Source organism: Vidua chalybeata, chromosome 9, assembly GCF_026979565.1.
Source record: "Vidua chalybeata isolate OUT-0048 chromosome 9, bVidCha1 merged haplotype, whole genome shotgun sequence".
NCBI classification, from domain to species: domain Eukaryota; kingdom Metazoa; phylum Chordata; class Aves; order Passeriformes; family Viduidae; genus Vidua; species Vidua chalybeata.
In genome coordinates, this window is record NC_071538.1 from 16,834,631 (window position 1) to 16,856,244 (window position 21,614).

At 37.2% G+C, this 21,614-nt stretch overlaps 1 protein-coding gene across 2 annotated transcripts in view; it reads right to left on the reverse strand.

Annotated features, from left to right (window-relative positions):
- Window positions 1-1,124: 1,124 nt before the first annotated feature.
- Window positions 1,125-21,614, reverse strand: part of ADGRL4 (adhesion G protein-coupled receptor L4) — a 73,288-nt gene continuing 52,798 nt past the window's right edge. Inside the window, exons 11-16 of one of the 2 annotated variants that reach the window (XM_053951086.1) lie at window positions 21,132-21,335; window positions 19,889-20,109; window positions 19,728-19,794; window positions 4,949-5,040; window positions 3,214-3,382; window positions 1,125-2,773 (exon numbers count right to left, since the gene is read on the reverse strand). In XM_053951086.1, coding sequence (XP_053807061.1) covers window positions 2,711-2,773; window positions 3,214-3,382; window positions 4,949-5,040; window positions 19,728-19,794; window positions 19,889-20,109; window positions 21,132-21,335 — 816 coding nt within the window. In that variant the 3' untranslated portion in view covers window positions 1,125-2,710. The remainder of the gene's footprint in view (window positions 2,774-3,213; window positions 3,383-4,948; window positions 5,041-19,727; window positions 19,795-19,888; window positions 20,110-21,131; window positions 21,336-21,614) is intronic. The other variant, XM_053951087.1, reaches the window with a different exon arrangement.

Sequence of the window (21,614 nt, forward strand, 5' to 3'; positions counted from 1 at the left end):
TGAACCTTAACATTTTACTTTTTATATGTCTGGTCAATCACTGATTTGTTTTTACTATTTTATTTTTCCTGTTGGCCCCACTGGAAACACAAACCTCTAAAAAGTGTTGAAAAAAATTCTTAGTTATCAGACCAGTCAGCTAGTTGATCTGATAAATAGATTACATGAATTTACTTTTGTAAAAACAGTTTGCATAGCACTTGAGTGCAAGTTTGCATAACAAAATTGTAACTAATGTGTGATTATTATTTTTCTGACTTGATACCATAGACTAATAGAACAATCCAGGCTGGAAGGGATCTCAGAGGGTCATCTCATCCACCTTCCTGCTCAGAGCAGGCTCAGGTTGAGATCAGGTTTCTGGGAACTTTATGCAGTCTTAAAAACCTCCAAAGATTTTAACACAACTGTATGAACTCTCTGGGCAATCCTTTCCAACCCTTGACTGTCCTCATAGTGAAAAGGAATTTCCTCATATCTTGTTGAAACCCCTTTTTTTCAATTTATGTCCAATCTCAGGCCTTCTTTCTCTGCTGGCTTGGGGTTCATGTATCTAAGGGTTGTGCCAAATAAACCTTTTAATTGCTTGTCAGTACATCTGCATGTCCTGGGAAGGACAGTTGCAATATCCTTCAGGGTCTGAGGCAAGGAATCTAAAATATTTATCTGCTCTTTATGTGCTGTATTAAAAGATGAAAACTCATCCTTGTATGTAAGGAAAACAGTTTCAATGAAGATCTGACCCAGAGACAGGAGAGCAGTTTTCCCATAAAAGATGTTCTTTCATTACAAAGACTATTGTAAGCTAAACATTTATGATATATTTTCTTTCCAAGGAACTTTTTCAATCTCCCTGAGCATGCTGAAGTCATTATATAGTTACTAGAGATGCTTTGTCCAGATCAGCTTACTATAGGTTACAGTTCTGCAGGAGATTAAAAATGATGGGCTGGTAGATATCCTTCTAAAAATACTCTTTTAAATAATATGTATCTGCATTTCCCAACCTTAGAAGAACATATACAACAGCAAAGGAAATACAGCAAATAATTGAGGGCAAATGATATGTAACAATGTGAACTTTTACCACTGTATTTATTTAAATGAATGGAAATGTCAAAATGTGAAAGCAAAGCACTCCAGTTTATTCACATATTTTACATTCAAAGGACCAGGAGATTTCTTTAGTATTTTTTTGAAAAATAGACTACTCTTTTTTCAAAAAACTACACAGGCATGGAACATACTTAATGAAGCCTATCATTGAAGTGCATACAATGAAAACCTTGTGTATAAGGAAAAAAAGATAAAAACCAAAGTTGACCATTACTAAAAAAGATTTCCTTTAATATAAATAAAACTCAGACTAGTGCTTTATTTTAACAGACAACACAACAGTGGGATTTATTAACAACTACATATTTACAGTGCCTCATTGGCAAAAATACTGGGCTTCATCTGAGATCCTAGACACTTCCTGAGAAGGCAACGTGGACAGGAAATTGCTCAGCACTTCACATAACTTGGGTGCTAAAAGGGTGAAATTAAAGCATACTATTCAAATAAGTCAGATGCCATAGGTGGAATGGTTGATGCACTGTGTTTATGCTCTGATCTGCCAAACTTGCACCTCGGCACTCCCTTTGATTTTAGTAGTTCAATACATACTCCTGAGGTTAAGTGCAGGATTGATTCAAACCCAGGAGCCTCAGAGGAAGACAACTGCTTGACTCAAATATGCTATAGAAAACTGCTGTAATTGGAATTTTACACGGTACAGAGCCACATTACCTTGAATTTAAATCCGTGCTCTTCTGCATGGGTGATTTCTACCACTTTAATTTGATACTACAAAGTCTGGATTCCAACTGTCTATGAAGTGACAAACCTGTGAAAGCATCTTCTTCCCACAGCCTCCAAAATCATAGTGCCAGTTAAGCAGATCTCAGTCTTTTTGGCAATTAAATAAAACAAGAACCAGATCTTTTTCAAAGTATTCACAAAATAATCTTTCAGTTATAAAATAACTGTCCCACCATTCTTGTATCAGATCTGACCTCAGCTCTTTAGATCTAAACAGTTCTTTAGAAGTTATAAAAATAAAGGATTGATTAATATACAAATATATATTTCAGAGTGATAAGAGAATAATATTAAACAAATTCCTTTTTTAATCTACTTTAAATTAAAAGAAATGTTTTCAAAAGTCTAGGCTGAACCAGATCTTTATCTATTGACTCTTTAATGGAACCCATTCCCTGCAGATGGTCACATACAACTTAATGTATGAAGTTCTTTACTACAAAAGGATGGTGAACATGTTTCCACTAGCAAAGCACTTCATAAAATCTGATCTGCCGGTTGGTTTTTGATATCTTGCTTTCAAGAACTGCAGATATTTTTAATATTAGAAACAAAACCTCAGTCATGAAGTCTTAAGGTTCTTTAGAAATTTGTTTCTTTCCCTTGTCTTTATTAATATTTGTTTTGCAACGATCCAGTTTGTTTTGTATACTGTTAGTATACAGAATAATACAGATGTTCTGGATGAATGCACATGTATGTACAAAACCAGTAATTCCATGAAGAGATATGCCTGCTCACTGGGTCATTTCATACTTTCACAATACCATACTTTGCAGCAATATCCATAACAACACCATGTAGGTTGCTTCTTCTGCTGAGATGCTTTTGGATGTTTTCCTTCCCTTTATCTCAAGCAGCCGAAACAGCAAGGAACATTTTTGAACAATCGATAATACTCCTCCTGAATCTGAAATAAAAATATTGAATTCAATTATGAAATAGATTTATTAATAGGTCTATATGTCTTTGAACTCATTTTGTACTGCTCCTGTCACTAGATGTTTTAAGGTGGGGCTGACATTTACTTTAGGACAGACCACTGAAGAAAGTATTATCCCAGGGTAGGGTGAGTGAATCTTGCTGCTAATTGAAAAGACCGTAAGTTTTATTGCACACATTGTATTATTTCATCAGGTTAACGACACTGTAACCAGTTTTACAGTTAAAAAGCCCAATTTTCCCATGTTTCATACTTCAGTTTTAAAACTGGAGAAAATATGTGGGAAGGTAAAAACCAGACAGAGGTTCTGCCTCCACTGAAGGCAGAAGCTCAGCTTCAGGGCTGGACACCTGGACAGTGCAGGGACATGAGACAGGGCCACTTCTCACAGGGAGTAGGATACTTACCTTCCTAGACAGCACACAAAGAAATATGAAGATGAACATCCCCTGGAATGCATTGAAGATTGTAAAAAGATAGGCAGTAACCACAGATCCCTGGACCACATGGAGGACCCCAAAAATCCAGGTAGCCCCAAGGAGGAACAGGAGTGCAAGGGCACCACGGGCACAGGATCTAGAGAGGAAGAAAACATTGTGAACGACACACAGGCACATGCTACTCGCCTTTACCTCCACTTTGGGTGGTGAATGCTGCCTTGGAAAGTTTTTCACAGCTGCAAAGGCCTGAGAAGTGCAAGTGCAGGGGCTGCTCTTCAGGGTGTGCTGTAGCACTGTAGCATGAACAAAGTCACATAATCACTTTGGAAGAGCAAAGGAGTAAAACTGGAGGGCCTCAAAACACTGGCTTCTTTAATCTTCAGATATGTTTTCTCTGGTGTACTGCAGCACCATATGATTTGATTTAAATCTACTGTTAGTGTAATTCCCCAAGGAAAAACATATGTCTGTTATGAAGCATTCCCCCATTTTTCCTCCTCCCCCCAATCTTCCTCAAAAAAATAACCCAGAAAAATGTTCAGTATGCTCTTAGGTCAGTGCATGTGCATGACATCAAAGGATTCCCAGGCTGCCTCTCAGGTTCATTGCAGAGGACGGTGCCAGCTGTAAAACCAGACTCTTTTTAAAATTGTCTCTTAAAAAAAAAAAAAAAAAAAAAAAAATGAAAAGAAATTGTTTTTAGAACACAAGTACTCTCAAATAGTTCCTGGGTCAGCACATTGGTGCCTTAAAATTGTAGGAACTGATTTGCTACAATTTTTTTTTTTCCAAGATGCTGTAAAGCCCTGCTCACAGACTTGTGCAAATTACAGCATGTTGTCTTGGAAATGAAGCTACTGATTACTTTCTTATTCATTCTCAGCTCAGTCATTGCAGGACTTCCTTTGAACAGCAGACATTTTTAGCACTGTTCCGCTGAAAATGAGTAATTTTCAACTTCATTAGAAACAGGTCACCACATGAAGCTATGAAAGGTGAGGAGTAAGAGAAAGTAATCAATCAAACAATTGCTAAATCCTAACTATAAATCTAGTGCATTGCATTGAAACTGCAGGAGTGTTCCTAAGCAACACAAACAGTAAGTTGTTTTCAATGTTCCCTGTAGTACACTTCAGCTTTTCCTGCACAAATGGTTTTCAAGGTCCCTATAAATCAGCTTTAAAGAGAGTGAGTTGATGGAAAAATCATAGCAGCATGCAAAGTAAAGAATCCACTCCATCCCCCCAGTGCCACAGAAGCATAATGTCCTACTGCAGCCTTTTCCCAACTAACATGAATGCCTCCAATCTCTTATCACTTGTTACTTCAAGGCAAATATTTTGGTCCCATTTCAGGCATAGATTTGAATTCTCTTTTGCCTTGCATAGAGGCTGTGGAAAATACTTAAGAAAAAAGGACAAGTACTTCTTCGACTTTGCCTTCAGCCTTTACCCTCTGGTTGATATGGGCCACTTGTTTTCTTTGTGCATCTTTCACACACACCCTATCATACAAGGTATGGTTCAGTGGGAATAATGATTGCAAAATTTACGTCCAAATATATATAAGGGTAATAACAGAAAAAAAAAAATCTTTCTTGTTCTACAAATCTCAGGATATTAAAACTTTTGAATACTCATTTTCATCTCTGACTGTATTTAAACCTACAGAAGGTAGAATTTGTACTGAATGGCAAACTTACCTTATATTTTCATAACAACTAACTTCTGGCTTTAACATTGCAGTGTGTCGAAATACTTTATAAATAATCACTCCAAAAGCCAACAAATTAACCTGGGGGGAGTGAAGAAAAAACTTTTAGTTCAAACTAGGATACCTTTGAATGCCAATAAATGTTAAACATTTAAATGAAACAAGTCAGATAAAAATTTTGTGTATCTGAGATCTACAGAATCCCATGCCAGGAGGAGCAAAAACTCACCCTGTTCTGATTCACTTCTATTAAAAAATATAAGCCCTGAAATAAACATTGATAAAACAGGGATGTAACCCTACCTTATCTCAACAGTATCATTACCAACAGTCTGCAAATGTTTATTGATTTTATTGGTAAAACTCTTCGATTTTCTGCTGAGATTATTTTTCCTAAGTAGAGAGGAAAGGAAAGGAAAGGAAAGGAAAGGAAAGGAAAGGAAAGGAAAGGAAAGGAAAGGAAAGGAAAGGAAAGGAAAGGAAAGGAAAGGAAAGGAAAGGAAAGGAAAGGAAAGGAAAGGAAAGGAAAGGAAAGGAAAGGAAAGGAAAGGAAAGGAAAGGAAAGGAAAGGAAAGGAAAGGAAAGGAAAGGAAAGGAAAGGAAAGGAAAGGAAGGAAAGGAAAGGAAAGGAAAGGAAAGGAAAGGAAAGGAAAGGAAAGGAAAGGAAAGGAAAGGAAAGGAAAGGAAAGGAAAGGAAAGGAAAGGAAAGGAAAGGAAAGGAAAGGAAAGGAAAGGAAAGGAAAGGAAAGGAAAGGAAAGGAAAGGAAAGGAAAGGAAAGGAAAAGGGGAAAGGAAAATTGAGAAACTCCCAAAAACCCCTCTACCCTATGGATTTTCTATTGTACTGTATCATATTGATCTTGAAATATGTGTGTCTTTTGTTACTAAATAACATTAATAGCATCATACGTTTTGAGGTCTTTGGGGTGTGAAAACTTTTGAGTGACTGGAAAATCTTAGAGGCTTACACAAATAATGAAAAAAATCTAGCTTTTACTGAAAGGCTTCTTGCTGTATATCTTCTATGTTTTTTCATAGATGACTAGTTTTGGTATTTTTTTCCTTTCACAATGGCATCATTTGATTTGAGTTCAAAACAAAGAAAAGTAACTAAAACAAGCAATTTTGCAAATGGTGCTCAGTTGTGATTCTGATCTTCTCTTGGTTTGGCTAGGCTTCACTGATCTTTCAGTTAAATTTATACTGCAGTCTTTTAAAAATGTGGATGGTTGCCCTCTTACTTTGCAGCATTTAACATCAGAATATATTTAAAATATTAGTAAATGAACCAAATTTTAGCTATGTGTCATTCAGGTACTATTTATAAATCCTTGGATGCAATCCTTTGGTCAGTTCTTGGTCAGTTCCTGTGGGCTTCAAGCTGTAGAATGAATAGAATTAATGCCTTCCACAAGTTGTTTCTCCAGAAAGACTGTATGGTTTTCCCCCTGCTTCTTTTTCTTTAAAAAAAACCCAAACCAAACCAAAAACCCAATTCAAACTAAAGTCTCTGAAATAAAAAGCAAAAAGCTGTTGGAGCACAGCACCACTTGAAAAAGAATCACTTTTATTGGTTAAGACATAAAGTATGTCTTTAGAACATTTTTCTTATGTCAAGGGGGAAGTATCTGATATTAAAGCAGTCTCTGCTTTAATTAGCCGCATGCTCATAGTTTAATGCAGCATAATATATTTACAATTTGATAAGACAGGAGATAGAGTTGATGAGCAGTTTAGGGAATTAATCCTTCATTGAATACCTTGTACTAGTGCTGATCATGAGAGCTATTCTGAAGCTCCTTATATTTAGAATTGTAATCTGTGATATCTCCTAAACCAGCAATTTTTCAAAGTTAATTATGAGTCAGTCAGCAGTTGTGGATAATTATATGCAGACTTACTTTTTTTCTTATATTTGTTGGTGAATAATATATCAAATAACTTCATGCATACACTGTAATCTGCATAACCCACCTAATGTACTTATTAATTTGAAAAAGGTAGCGGGAAATGTGATCAAAATACCAGAAGTATGGAGAACACACTGCAATTTCTTTAGAAACTGCCAGAAATAGGTTCTGTGAGAAGCTCCATGGGCCAACCCCCCTTTCTCACAAAAACAGCTGCAGAACTGGCAAGGCTTTGCTGAGCAAGGATGGGGCGGGCAGCAGGCTCCATTTCTCCTTGTCCCAGTGGGGCTCCTTTGCACAAATACTATTTGCACTGTCCGTTTCACAGGATAATAGGATTTGGCCTTCTGCATTAAAGTAATACCCATTAGCTAAGATCTTTTCATTCACCAGCCCATTCTAATGGGAATAATCTGTATGTATCAGGGGAACAGGAGAGGTTAACACCAGCTTCTTGGAGTCAGCTGCCAGAACACAATTATTGTACAATATGTCTCAGGTAGCCTCACAGGAGGTAGTGTTACAGGGTAATGAGGGTGAACTTAACTTCTGAAACACCCGCTCGTTTCCAAGATTTATTGAAGTCTTAAGTCGGTCTTTGCCCCATTTTTAAGCACTCCATTAATAAAAAATTTCTATAGTAAAGTGAAAGCACATAGACTGGCTTTACACAATGCTTCAGCCTAAGCTAGAAACCTCTGGAACTCCATTTTGCCCTTTGAGAGGGGATGAAATGGATAACAACAAAGTTGTAGTAACTACCCTGTGACACAGAAATGAAGCAAAACACGAGGGAAAACAATTGCATGAAGTCATGGGTAAAATCAGGAGAAAAAAACTAGCTAATGTAAACAATGTGTCAAGTGTGGCCTTTGGAGAAAACTGGTAATCCAAAAGATATCCTGAAAGGTATCCTAAACTTAATGCATCCTCCTTCAACCTGATACTCTGCATATTCTTTGCTATGAACATACCAATGGCCTCAACTGTTTCTGGGAAATGTAAAATAAAAAGCTCATATTGGATGGCAGGACTGAGTATGAACACTAATAAGTTGAACTTATTAGGACTAAAGAGGAAATAGAACTGATATCCCCAAAGAGCTATATGTGTTCCAACAAATGGAATGAGAAGTCAAATCACTTAAAATGCCTAGCCAAACATACAAGCACTTAAGACATTTGAATTTGTATCTAAATTTGAGTTTTAAACAAGCAGAAATTGAGGTAGTTGGCTGTAAAAGTAATTTAAATATAGATGTACACAAGAAATCCTGGATCCTCAAATTTCCCGTCTGGGACAGAGGGGCTTCTGGATGAGAGACACTGAAACATCTAAAAAGTTTCAATTGATCCTTACAGCCAAATCTTGTTTTATACTTACTTTGGTTGTAATCATGTGTTTTCATTTTTGTAATTAAACCACAGTCTTAAGATCTTGTTGAATAAACCTTCACTGATACTATAATTAAGACTGCCTTAAGGTGACAGGCAAGGTGAATGAGAAGGAAATGGCAAACATAAGGCATGCTGTCCCCGGAGAGGGAGCAAGCCCGAGCAGAGCAGGATGTGCAGGCAGCTGTGACACCGAGCTCAGGACAGGCTCTGCACAGGGCCAGCCTGGGGACGAGTTACCTGAATAATGAGCACTGTTAGTCTGCAGCTTGGGGCAAACCCAGAGCGTGAGGTGTTGTGACATGGCCACAGTTTTATCGAGTGAATAACGATGTTACAGTGTGACACGGCGAGTTCTGGTGCCTTTGTTTTCAGTGCTATTACATGGCTGAGCAGTCAGAGAAACTGCTGCGTGTCCTGAGAGGGGCTTCTCGGCACGTCTAATAGACTAGAGGGGAATTGCATTGATTCCAAGCCCTGAACTGAATAATTTTTTTGTATTTTATTTATTTAACAAACCACCCCAGACTGCTATTGGGCAAACAGTGCACTCAGTCCTTATCATTTTACAAAGAAAACCTCTGACTTTCTCCCTACGAGGGCAATTCTCTGAAGTGCTGAGCATCCTCAGCCCTGCCTCCTCTGCAATTCAGTGGGAATCATGTTTCACTCATCATTGCTCAGGTGCACTACAGGACTAATTTTAATAATTAACCTATTCCTTTTTTTTTTTTTTTTTTTTAAGTGGTTAATCAAAGTCAAGGACTGATACAGAAAAAATCTCCACTCACAGCATCTTCAGGGAATCAAGTCTCCCTAAAGATATTTGTAAAAGTATTTTTAGCCTTCTTAAATTCTAGAAATGTTGTGGTATATTTATGAACAAATGAAAAACTTAAAATATGTATGTGTGAAATAGACAATGAACAAGAGCAATTATTAGAATGTCCATGAAATCAGGATTCTGTAGATATGGGCAACTCCATTTATGTAGCTGTATAACCCTGGATAATCTCTAAGGAGACACAAACCTGCATGAGCTGGGTTGTATTGTACACCCGAGATTGACTTTAAAGGAAGGATGGTAAGTGCTATATCTCTCTCTGGGACATCACATATGAAAAGGGTCAGAAGAATTTAGGATTTTGGAGTGACTTCTGGCCTCATTAAGCTAATATGCAGAATGCCAGTTAAATAGTAAAACTTCTATTGCCACCAGCATTGTCAAGGCTTTATCACTACACACCATAGATAATTGAATGTCCCAAAATGTTCACAGGCAACAGTAGACGCTGCTGCAGGTTTTAGCATTTGGATGTGTCATGGATGCATACTGTGGTAAAGAGCAGTACAGTGACATTTTCCTCCAGCTGCTTTGGGGATCTCCGTGTTACAGTTCCCACATTCAGAACTGTGATGTTGGTGGGTTAGGCCCAGCAGGCGCACAAGGAAGACTTCAGAGCAATTTGGAGTGGTACAACTCCTAGGATCAGATCAGACCCACAGCATTGATCTGGATAATGTCCTCTTGTAGGAGAGAAAAAGCAATTTAGAATTCAAAGAAATTTCCTGGTGCTCTCCTAATCATCTGGTCAACTATAAGGAGGCTTTGCCAAAGGAATTAGCCTTGGGAGCTCTGTTCAATCAATCATATGTATTTTAGAATAGGATGGGAAAAGCAGTGTTTAGAGTTAACCTACCTCCACCTACATCTAGGATGGCTCTGAAAATCTGCTTACAGATTAGCATCCCTCCCTCTGTCTCCCTTCTACCTGGGCAGGTGCTTCTGCAAGGAAGGAAAGCTGGGCATGGACAGAGCAAGATGCTGCTGCTCTGGCTGCCACTCCTATCAGGTCTGGGACTGCCCCAGCAGAGAGCACTGAGGAACAATCTCATCTATTGTCTAAGCAAATTACCAACTTCTCTGTGGATTGCTAGTATTTTAGAAACTAAGTAATAATATAAAAACAAGCATGTAGGTCCTAAAATCCTAAATGTTCCAGGCTGCTGGAGTTCTGCTAATAGCACATTGCCTAGCAACAGCTATATTTAAAATAGGTCCTTAATTCCACTCTGAAATGTACCTATTTTACATACTAGAAGAGTATTGTAGTGTTCTGTCCTCAAGTAAATATGATGTTAGTGGTTCAAACTACATGAAACTCTCTCTATGTAGATACAGAATGGTAGTAGTTATTGTTAGTTGAACACTGAATAGGATGAATGACACAAAATTTAATAAAACTTGCAAATAAAAATATTTGCACTCATGTTGAAGAGCTGTAATTTCTTTCATAATTAATTACAATTAAATTGTAAGACTGAGTGAAGTGATCTATCATCATTTTGCCCCATCAAGGTAGCTGAGAGCTGTCAAATTTGACAACTAAGACATTTTTTTTCCTTCTTCCCCCTCTTCCTTTTTTAAAGCAAGACAAAGAGCACTTGAAAGCTCAGAGGGGAATGGTCTGTCTTTCGTGGCGGTAGCTCAGTTAGCACCTGGACTTCTGGTGAAATTAAATGGATCAGGACAGGGCATTCAAAAAAATTCTGTCCAATACTTTTTTCTTGAAAAATGTCAGTTCATTAGCGCTAAAAGACATTGACTGTTTTAGACTGTGTTTTCACCAGGAAACGCTTCCTGACTAGGACAGCTTTTCTGAATAAAACCAGAAAGGACACTCCTGAACAATGAAAATCCCTGTGGACAGCACATTTATACAGGATGTTGGAGACATGGGGCACAATTTTCTGTTTTACTTAATATTCAGACTAGGCTATGACCCTTGGTTTCTCCAGCTCTGTATAGTTATTCACTGCTACTTCTACTGCTGGATCTATTCCATGCCATATAAATAATTAAATATTCATTGGAGCAGAAAGACCTGGATTTCCCTCACTCTCCAGTTCCTCATCCAGGATTATCTAAAGACAGTTTTGTTTTTTAAACACTGCTGCAATTGTTTAATATGAGGCTGAGGTTTTGAGACTATTTCCAATACACATTATTTATAGAATGAAAAAGGAATTAGTAATTTCATGTAGGATATCTTTGTGTAAAAAGATACACCCCAGCCTTTCAAATGTTATTAAAACATTTCAAATACCAGCCTTTAAAGGCTCTCTAGTGTTACAAAGAAGAGAAGGTATAAGAAAGAGGCAGCTAATTCTAAAGACTCAGACATACTAGTTCTGATTCAGTCTGAGCACTTTACATTCAAACTTCAAAAATGAAACCCCCAAATCATTCCCTTTTCCTTTCTTAGTCTCTGTCTCAATAATTGATGAAACCATCTATATGCTGATGTCAGATCTCACAAAAAAGAATGATAAAATTTCTCCTGCTGCTCTCTTAGGCATATACTTGAATTTTTTACATATATCATATTGAATTTGGCTCTTTCAAAAAATGTCTGAAGTTCAGAGCAGCTGTATCTATATCAGTCTGTACAATGACCCTCATTAAGAGTGTTTGAATTAATGAGCTTGTGATGGTCTGAGTTCTGCCACAGAGAGTAATACATTTCTGCCTTTTTTGGCTGGCTGGCTAATGGCTGGGTAAAACGACAACGTTCAGTGGGTCATCGTTATTTCAGTCAGGGGAGAACAGAATTAAGTTATTAACAATACAACTGTTTAAGCTTCAAAATGAAAATGTATGCTATATTAATTGCATAAAATTGGACACAAGCTGGCAGTCAAACAGTCAGGGTTTGTCTCCTGACTGATTTATCTCATTACCATGTCCCCAGTGACTATATCTTTGTGAATGCTTTAAGTATACAACAGCAGTCTTATCTGCGAGTATGAAATGGAACAAAAACATTAATGAACCCCCTTTAGGCTGTATTTTTTGGGAAATATTTTCAATTATTCAGGGGTAGATTTTTATGCTTCTAAGCTTTTAATGATTTCACTTGTTTTTAAAGTTAAAACATAGCCAAATGAGTTTATTACAAATCCTGACTTGGGGAAAAAAAAAAGTTCACATAGGAATGCTTTTTATTTATGAATACTTCAAAGTTTTCTTTTGCATACTTCAAGCTATAGATTTAGACTCAATTAAGTGTTTCCTTTATATTTTTAGAACACTTAAAAGAAGACGTAAATAAATAAATAAATGGGTTTCCATGCTCACAGTATAAATAATTCCTAGGTTTACTCTTCTTTTCCAATAAGCTTTTGAGATGTATTGTCTTGTGACTTGGGAGTGACATAAATCAGACTGTTTAATGAACTGATTCAAGGTGCATCAAAAAGTTCAGACTACACATTGCTCCTATCCTATGGTTTCCTTGCACACATGGAAAACTTTCTTAGGCTGCATCTAGAGCCTCATGCAGGAGCCCTGCAGGAGTTTTACAGAGCAAAGAGGAGTGACATAGTTGTATATCATCTTTTAGTACAACTAGCTTCAGTGACTGGATGAGCTAACAGGAAGGAGAAAGTATCAGGAGCATGACTGAGATGTGAAGTCTGAGAACAAGCTGTATTTTCCATTTTGGAGGTGTGAATATTTGGCAGAAATCTATCCATACCTTCCACAATTTGCCAAATCCTCAAGAAGATTGGCCTTTTGCTTTTTCAGAACTATCTATGATTCTGCTGTGGATATGGTCACAAAACCCCATGGTGTGATTTATTCAAAACCACAAAAACTTTCAGTGTCCAAGTGAGATTTCCAAGCCCAGTATTCCTGTGCAATTACTATTTAAATTTGCCTCTCTAAATGCCTGTCAGGGATGAATCAAAGGGGCAGTAGAATAGTGGAAGAAAATCTGATTCAAGTGAGATGTCATGTGGATGAAGTCATTATGTAATTGCTAAGAAAGTCCAAAAGACATCATCAGTCTATGCTAACTACCTAAAGCAAACCTTTGGTGTCCTTTCAGTGACCAATTTAGGGTAAGCATATATGTTTATAGTAACTGTGCTTAGAACAAGGCATATAACAGAACCACCAAGAATATATTAAACAATTAAAAAGCCCTAAAATACAAAACAACAAAACCAACCTATTTCAGTCAGTAGTGTAGCTTTCCTGAAAAAAATATCCACAAAAGCTGATTATACCTGGATCCATTAAAGGAGTGGGCACAGTATGTCTTTCTAGAACTGAAGGAGGATGTGTGAGACATTAATCTGCCCTGATCTGTGGAACATCTCAGGAAATCTGCAGCCAGCTGGCACATGCAGGTGCTCTTCTCCTTTCCCTTGACATGCACCTGTGCTCCCTCCCCTGCTGTGTCTGCTTGGTTCACTCTGGGTGACAGAGGACACGCTTCAGTTTCAAGCCTAGTGTCCTTCCAGTGACTGCAAGGGAGAACTTCATATACTTTTTTCTTACAGAACTACTAAGTTGAATTTTTAAAAAACAAACACTTTTGTTTGGAACACCCTTCAAGGATCCTTCAGCCTTATGTGATGACTTTGTTACTATGCAATAACATAGGATCAAGTAATTTTTCTAATTACATTACTCTGAATAATGGACATGCCCTCTTTTTCCTAAGTATTTTTAGGGACAATAGAATTGTCTAAAATAGGGACAATAGAATTGGGGCTTTAATGGCAAAGAGAAGAAAGATAAAACCTTGATTCGTGTGAAAGCTCTAGTCTTGCTGAAAAATTGCATCCATTGGGTGTGGCAATGGGAGCTGTGTCTTGGAGATTGAAGCTGATCCTGTCCACTGAACAGGGCAAGTATTTTCTGACTCAGTTATTATTTAGCACAGCAGGTATTGTTGCTGAACAGCACTGTGGTCTAAACCAATCTGTTTCAAGCAAAGTTGCAGACTTGGTCTTTAATGCCACTATATAATTAATTCTCTCCACTTTATCCACAGTGGTATAAGAAATGCCATGGAGACACCTTTAACTGAAACCACTGAGAGGCTAATGAAAAGGGGACTACTACTTTTTAAAAAAGAATAATAAAGGCATTGCTAGTCCCAGTAGGAATTTATTTCCACTAAAAAGGCACACTGAGAAATAACAGTAGATATAAAAAAAATGTTCAAAACTACTATTTTCTGAAAAACATACAGTAAATGGTAGAGTATATCTTTCACATCTATCTAAGAAACATAACTAAGCATTTATCACAAAAAAAACCCATAGAATTTTTCAGAGCATAAATATTCACTGAAAAATGTAAGATGGTGCTATGTTTTGTTGTGGTGGAAGTCAGAGGTCAAACAACATTTTTGATAATAATTCTTAGAATATCAAGAAATGTCAGGAATACTGATTGTGCAATGTTTCACTGAAGAACAGGGATAATAAGGTGAGGAAGCCCAAAGAGGCAGTGGACTTGATGCCATCACTGAGATCTGACTCACCTCAGAGGGGCTTCGTTTTTATTTCCTTTTTATTTTTAAATGGTAAAAATGGTCTGTAAGACCATGTTCTTTATTGAAGCTTGTGAAAATTTAATATCTGAGATTCTTTGAATATTTATTTTTTATAATAAAGATGTTAAGTTTGAATAGTCTAGATTAAGTACATGAAATTTGTGAGTATATGAGAAAACAGCACAGTAATGGATTTGCCAGGAATTTTTCTGCATTGATTGCAGCAGTATTACTAATCCTGAATCAACCTAAATGTACAGAACTGAAGAAGTATTAGAGCTGTCCATTAAGATTTGATAAATGCATGAATCCATTAATTTTACCTTTTTTTGTTGAATAAATTATTTGACAAATAATGGTAAAATTCATCAAATAAATTATCTGATGAATGTATTTTTTAAGTAATCTACTAGCTCTAATGAATATGCAGGCAGCTCCTTAATGAAAAGCATTACTCTACTGTTAGCCTGCTTTCATCACTCATATGTCACTTTTTTGCATTTTGCAACTGCAATCTGTATATTTTATTCATTTACCCATTCATTTATACAAGAAAGGTTCAAACCAGTATGGTTAATCAATCACTGAAGTTCTTAGAATATTTTTGCTTTACAGTTGATTATTCATTACATTTATTAAAAAATCCTTTGGATTTTCTGGGGACACCACTCCCAAGAATTATTCTCGGCTTGTACATTCTAAGTCAAGTGCACAAGAATGCTCTGAAAATTGCAGGGTTCATGTATAAGCCATTTTTATAGTTGTAAACACTACAATTACCAATTGTTTCAAGAAACTGGAACTTGAAGCCAAGCCAGAAACCTTCAAAGTCCCTAAAAACACTCATTAGATGAGTAAAACAAGGAATAGCATGGAGGAGTTACCTCCTCACTGCACAGCACTGGGATGTTTGGATAAAAGCCACAGAGGGAATTATTTGGATGATGTTCAATTTTGGAAATGTTCCAACCTCAATGAGGAACTCTGTATTTTTTTATTACAGAGGTGATCTCAACAAATGATAGTGATAGATTTATACTGTCAAATGGCAAATTGTACCTATTAATGTTACAACACGTCACACTTCTGAGTCCTGGTTCCTCACAGAGGTGTGCCAATTTATTGTGGCAGTGACAGTAGGTACAACAGTCAAGTCTGCATGACTCTGTCAATACTGTAAAGGTACAAATCATGTATTCATGGGTGACTTTGAACTTGCTGCACAAAGCTCAGCTGAACAGATTTGATGGGAGAACATTGTGGGAGACAGGTATATTAGAAGGGTTGGCTAGAGCTGCACTTGGAATAGCTGTGATTCTTTTCCAAATTTTCCTTTGAATGTCTCATAGACTTTCATAACTACAGTGTTAATAGCCCTTGGCCAACCCTTGCAGATATCATTTCTACTCCCAAATGGAAAACTAATATATAGCTGAACCTCAAAATAGGTACAAGTGGAAGGACTTATGCTATGTCTATAGAGTTTAAAAGATGAAGTTTCCAAAACCATCAGGGGTGCAGAATAAAGCCCTTACATAGGTCTACTCCCACTCAAAAAGCTATGATGCCAGAGGTGGGGAAAACTATATTGAAATCCTCCAAAATGGGAAGGAGTTTGTTGTTGATAGATCTTACATGCTAATCAAAACTGCAGCCACGTCACCCTGGCGACAAATAGTTATTTCCATTCTGCACACTTATAACAGGGAGATTATTACTGTAAGAGTGCATTGCAATAGAAAAGAAAATCTTCTAGGGCTTCTTTTTATTCTCTGTTTCCCCCCCACCCCCCCTCATTTTCATACCTTTTATCTCTGGGGTTCATATTTGTCTTTGCCTCAATCAGTCTTTGGCTGCCGTGTGTGTGAATGTTTGTCCCTTAAAGCTGGAGATAAACTCATGTTTCTATTAAAAAGTTTAAATACTTGTTATAAATAATTTCTCCATACTTGTATGCTTTGATCTAATCTACTGCATAGTTTTAGTTAAAATGGTTGTGGTTCTAAAGATTACAAATATTAGGAGGAAGGAATAAGTTGTAGAAATTATCTTCAGTTTGCAGCTTGTTTTCTAAAGGTTTAAAATGCTCTTTCTTTGCTAAGTCCATCTAAAGAGTTTCTGACCCACTTCTTTTCATGTACAGTCACCAATCTAATAATAATTTTTAGATGGGATCAATAAGGCCATTGCTTTGCACTTAAGACTTCTAATAGAACCTTAGTATTAATAAGCAAACACCTTCAGAAGTAGTGTTTCTGCTTAGGCAATCAGAGGAGAACTCAGTTTGTACTCCTGATAAACACTTGAGCTCTCTATGCTTCATTATTAGTACAGATTATAGCCCAAGGACGTGTTTAAAACAACGTGCCCTGAGACAGCTAACCCATTGGTACAGGAGTGGTTCTGTTCATCATTTACATGCTGTCTCAGAAGCATATTACAATATAACCCAAACCACAAATCTCCTGGGCCTCACTCACAGAAATGAAAACCACCGTTTGGGTACATGGCATTTGTCCTGACAATGATTTTAATGTTTTTGGGCAAGAATTTTGTGGTGAGTAGCCCTCCAGAGAATTCGTATCCATGGTCTTCCAACTATCTTGGAAAACCTGCAAATTCAATGCTATTACTAGTTGAAGCTCATGATTAAAGGTAAACTTGAAGCTGCCAGATTTTTCAGCTTTCAATATGATGGTTGCAGTGCCCTATCTGGTTATCCCAGAACAAAAGTGATATTTTCTTGTCGGAGTTCTTAATTAATATTTTTTTTTCTTCTTTTTATTTAATTAGCTGTGGGCAGAATGGAAATATTGGGAAAAGATTGGCTCCTGTAATTAAAAGGACTGCCTGAGTGGCTTTGGAAAGAGTTGAATCTTTGTCATGTTGAAGCCCATGCAGTGTTCTCAGCAGGAAGGCTGGACAATGGAAACAGAATTACTACCAACAATGTGCTTTCCACGGAGAAGACATCTGACACCAACTTCATCTTCTAGTGTCAGTGCCTATTTTCATAAGGTTTTCCGTATTTTCCTTTACTACCTGGACAGAGCATGAGCAAAATACCTAGGTCCCTGCACCTTTAGAAAATATCCCTCTTGCAGTTCAGGCTTCATTTTGCTATCACTCCATCAAAACAAGCTGTCGAAACCCTCAAAAAAACCCTGGAGCAGCTGAAGCACCTTGCTGAAAGCAGATTGCCTCTTCCCCCTTGGTCTACTAGCACATTGTTGTGAAGAGACAATAAATGAAAGTATGCAAATACTGTGAAAACAAGTTAGCACAAAATACTCGTATAACACACAAAAAGTAGCTGCACAACCACAGGGCTCTTTGCTGTTCAGCTACAGGTCTTTTTCACGGCTTCATTTAGGCAAAGGAGTGAGAGAAAAAGAAACTGTCTGGCTGCTCTCCTCATCCATAGGAGGGCTGCACTGGCATACAGGCCTGGATCAATTTCTAACACCTCCCTTTTCCCTTTTAATTTGCAGGGATTGCTGGAAGATCTGGAGTGCTCAAAGAATGTCTACAGGCCTCAGAGTTCAGCTTTCAGGATTTGCTTCTGCAGCCAGCCAGATTTACAGCAAAGCCACTGCAGACCTGCTCTGTCTCTGTGCTGTGTACCTGAGATCCCCATTGGGCACAGCTCAGCTGGAGCTGAAAACAAGGTACCAGATGCCTACACTTGGGCCATTTTGTATGTTTTGATAATGTGATTTTTGTGTGCAAACCCTACAGAGACACATCACTGTGCATAAATCTTTACTTGAAGGCAGATGAGGAACAGGAATGAGAGAAATAACAACAAAACCCCAACCCTGCTGCCTCCATGGAAAAAAAAGATAAGGTCCAAAGAGGAAATAGGAAATTGTAAACGTAAACCTAAAAATTGTAAGAATTTCCTAGTAAAGGATGGTGACTTGCCATGATTTTATTCCATCTTGGTAACCTGTTGGACACCAGGGCTATCTTACTCAGAAGCACTGACCCAAGGAAGGTCATGGTGCTTTGCCTCTCCAAATTTGATGTGCTCACCAGAAGGGTGAGATGGGGATGCATAACCTTGCAGCTACATCTGGCAGGTTGTTTCCAGCTGTATCCAATATACAGTGGGAATTTGGTGTGAAATTTGACCAGAATTATACCTGATACTTTATTAAGCCATGAAATAAAACTGTTTCATTACCAAGTTGTATGTGTTAGGATCTTCCACTTCTTTTTTTAACAAATCCTCACATTATACCAAATAGCTTAAAAAGCAACACAGCTGTAACTGACTTGACCGTAGGTGTTGTGAGGCCTTGCTATTGCACCTTCTCCTTCTGTTAGCTCCAGCTATCACTGTCAACACAGTCGCACAGAATAAAGCCCCATTACAGCTAGAATGGTTTCTTAAACTTTATAGCACTTAGAAATGCTCCTGAGACACCAAAAACATCTCGATTCAGAATTGAGCATGTAATACCTGCCAAATTTGCAGGTTTGAAACCGCTTCCAATAGGAATTAAAAAGGCCCTCTTCACAGCTGAAATAGGGCTATCAATACTTGACTTGTCTGCCCATGTGAAATAGCAGGTTCTTTTCTCTGACGTCGCAATTTAGTTTAAAATGGCTTTGATGATGACAGGGTACATGCGAATGATAAAACCACAAAGATGACAGTCTAATCTTACAAAGATGACCCATCACTGATAAGAGATTAAGTCACAGAACATTTGAAAAACCAGATTATCTGTCTGCTAGGATGGTGTCTGTGTAACACCTCCTGCTGAGCCATGCTGAGATGCCAGTGACATACAAAGATGCTTCTCTGTAAAAACCAGAAATGCTTCACAGAATTTCACAAACCACTAGGATAAAAGAAAGAGAGTAAGAAAATACTCCTCTGATATTATATTGAACTTTTTTTGTCAAACATTCATATTTCAGACTGGTAAAGTACTTGGATGTACAGCATATAAATAATTTAGAGGTACTATAAAGAGGTCTAAATTAGTCAATTCTGCCCTATAATTAGCACTCACAGCTATGCTGGCAGTGGGTGGGTGATTATTAAACACCTTTTATTATTGTCTTTATGTACTACAATAAAAAATTAAAATTATACTTACAAGAATTATTAGACATGCTGGTCCTATAAAACTCCATATAAAGTTATTCTTAGTGCTGAGCCAACATCTGAAAATTAAACAGAAGAAAATGCTTTGAAATGTGCTTTTGTGATCATTGTCTCCTTCTGTAAGATGATTTGAACACAGAAACAGTGACTTACACTTCCGTGGTGCCATAGTACTTGTATCCCAGTGCAGCAGAGATTCCAACGACCACAGCTGGACTGACATAGCCGAAGACATAGAAATTCTTGTGCAAGAAACCCTTGTTGTAGATGACTCCCACAACTATAAGGTAGAGGTGAATACCTTCAATGCACATCCATGCAAAAGCAGCCAGAAGGAAATAATGGAGTAGTCCAGCAGTAATTGAACAGAAGAGCTAGAAATTCAATCAGAGAAAGCAGGAGTCATAATTCTATTAACAGGCTTTTGTCAATATATACTATAATATATATATTATAATATAACAGTACATGCACAGCAACTGAGTGACCTTAAAGTGGTGATTCAACCCAGTTGGAAAGCTGGTTAACAAGAACTTGGCCTACACCCATTTGCACATTCACTCATTAGTGTTTTCTGTAGCAAATGGTAAAATAAAGAGACTAATTCAACTTTCAAAATTAGTGTATGTCTTCCCAGAAAAACTGTATAAGTGGTTTGACTCGGTTGGTCCTATTGTTATAGCTGAGTAGTCTATTGGCTTGATCTACAGAAAGTTAATTTTTATTATTTTGATAACATTGCAATTAGGCATCACAAGGAATTATTTCTGAAATAACTTTTGTTATACAAAGTGCTTGTAAAATGATATTTTTCAATCCATCAATACTGGAGTGCTACCTCAGGGATAGCGGCTCATATTTTTTCAAGTGATTTAAAATCCTATTCAGCTACTTATAGCAACATATTTTGATAATTTATGCATAATTTTATTTCTTAAAACTAATCTGAGATGCAAAAATCAACACTCTAGCTTTCTGAAAAGCAAAAGGGACAGGTCAAGACCTCACATGTGGTCCTCCAGCTAACAGCTCAATATCTCAGATGTCAGCTTGGGATTGCAGCTCTGGCCTGATTTTAGAGAAAACTATCAACCTGGGGGCCACAAACGTGGCTTTATACAGCATCCTAAATGAAGTGAAAATGCTAAACACACTGAGATCACAGTCTCAGTAAAGGTGACAAATTTTAAATGAAACCCATGGAGCCAAGTCAATACACACCAGCTCAGACGAAGGCCCTGCTTCTTTAAATGACATTTTGTATTTCCTGTTACTGTACTGGGAAGTCAAGGTCACTATTGTAGGTAGGAAGTGTGGGGAGTAGAAGGAAGATCATATCTTATACTGTATATTTATTTTGCAATACAAAATCAAGGCACAAGTGAAAACTACCCACCTTATTATTGTTCATATTAATTCCAATCAGAAAAATAAGTTCTGCCAGGAAAAGACTGCAGCAGAGGTTTTTGTGAATTGTCGTTCTAGTGCTTTGAATTTCACTGAAGAACCAGAAGGTGAAAATGCACATGGAGAGGCAAATCAACGAAATAATTATTCCTAGCTGAGTGATTCTTGTAAGAATGCTATAATTTGTAACACCCTGGGGGAAAATTATAATATAGTATTTAAAAGAACAGCTTTGTAACGTCTCAAGAAAGACCTCATTCTATAATACAGCTCTTTTCTTCTTTTCTACAAAATATCAATCAAAACTGTTTGTAGAGTTTCACTGGAAATGTACACTTTGGATAATTTAAAAAGTATTGGGTTTTTGTGAGACAGATATAATTCTAGGGGAAATTAGTAATAAACTGTATATATATCTGTTATTGCATTTTCTGATATTTCTTAACAAAACTTTTTATTAACATCAGTATCT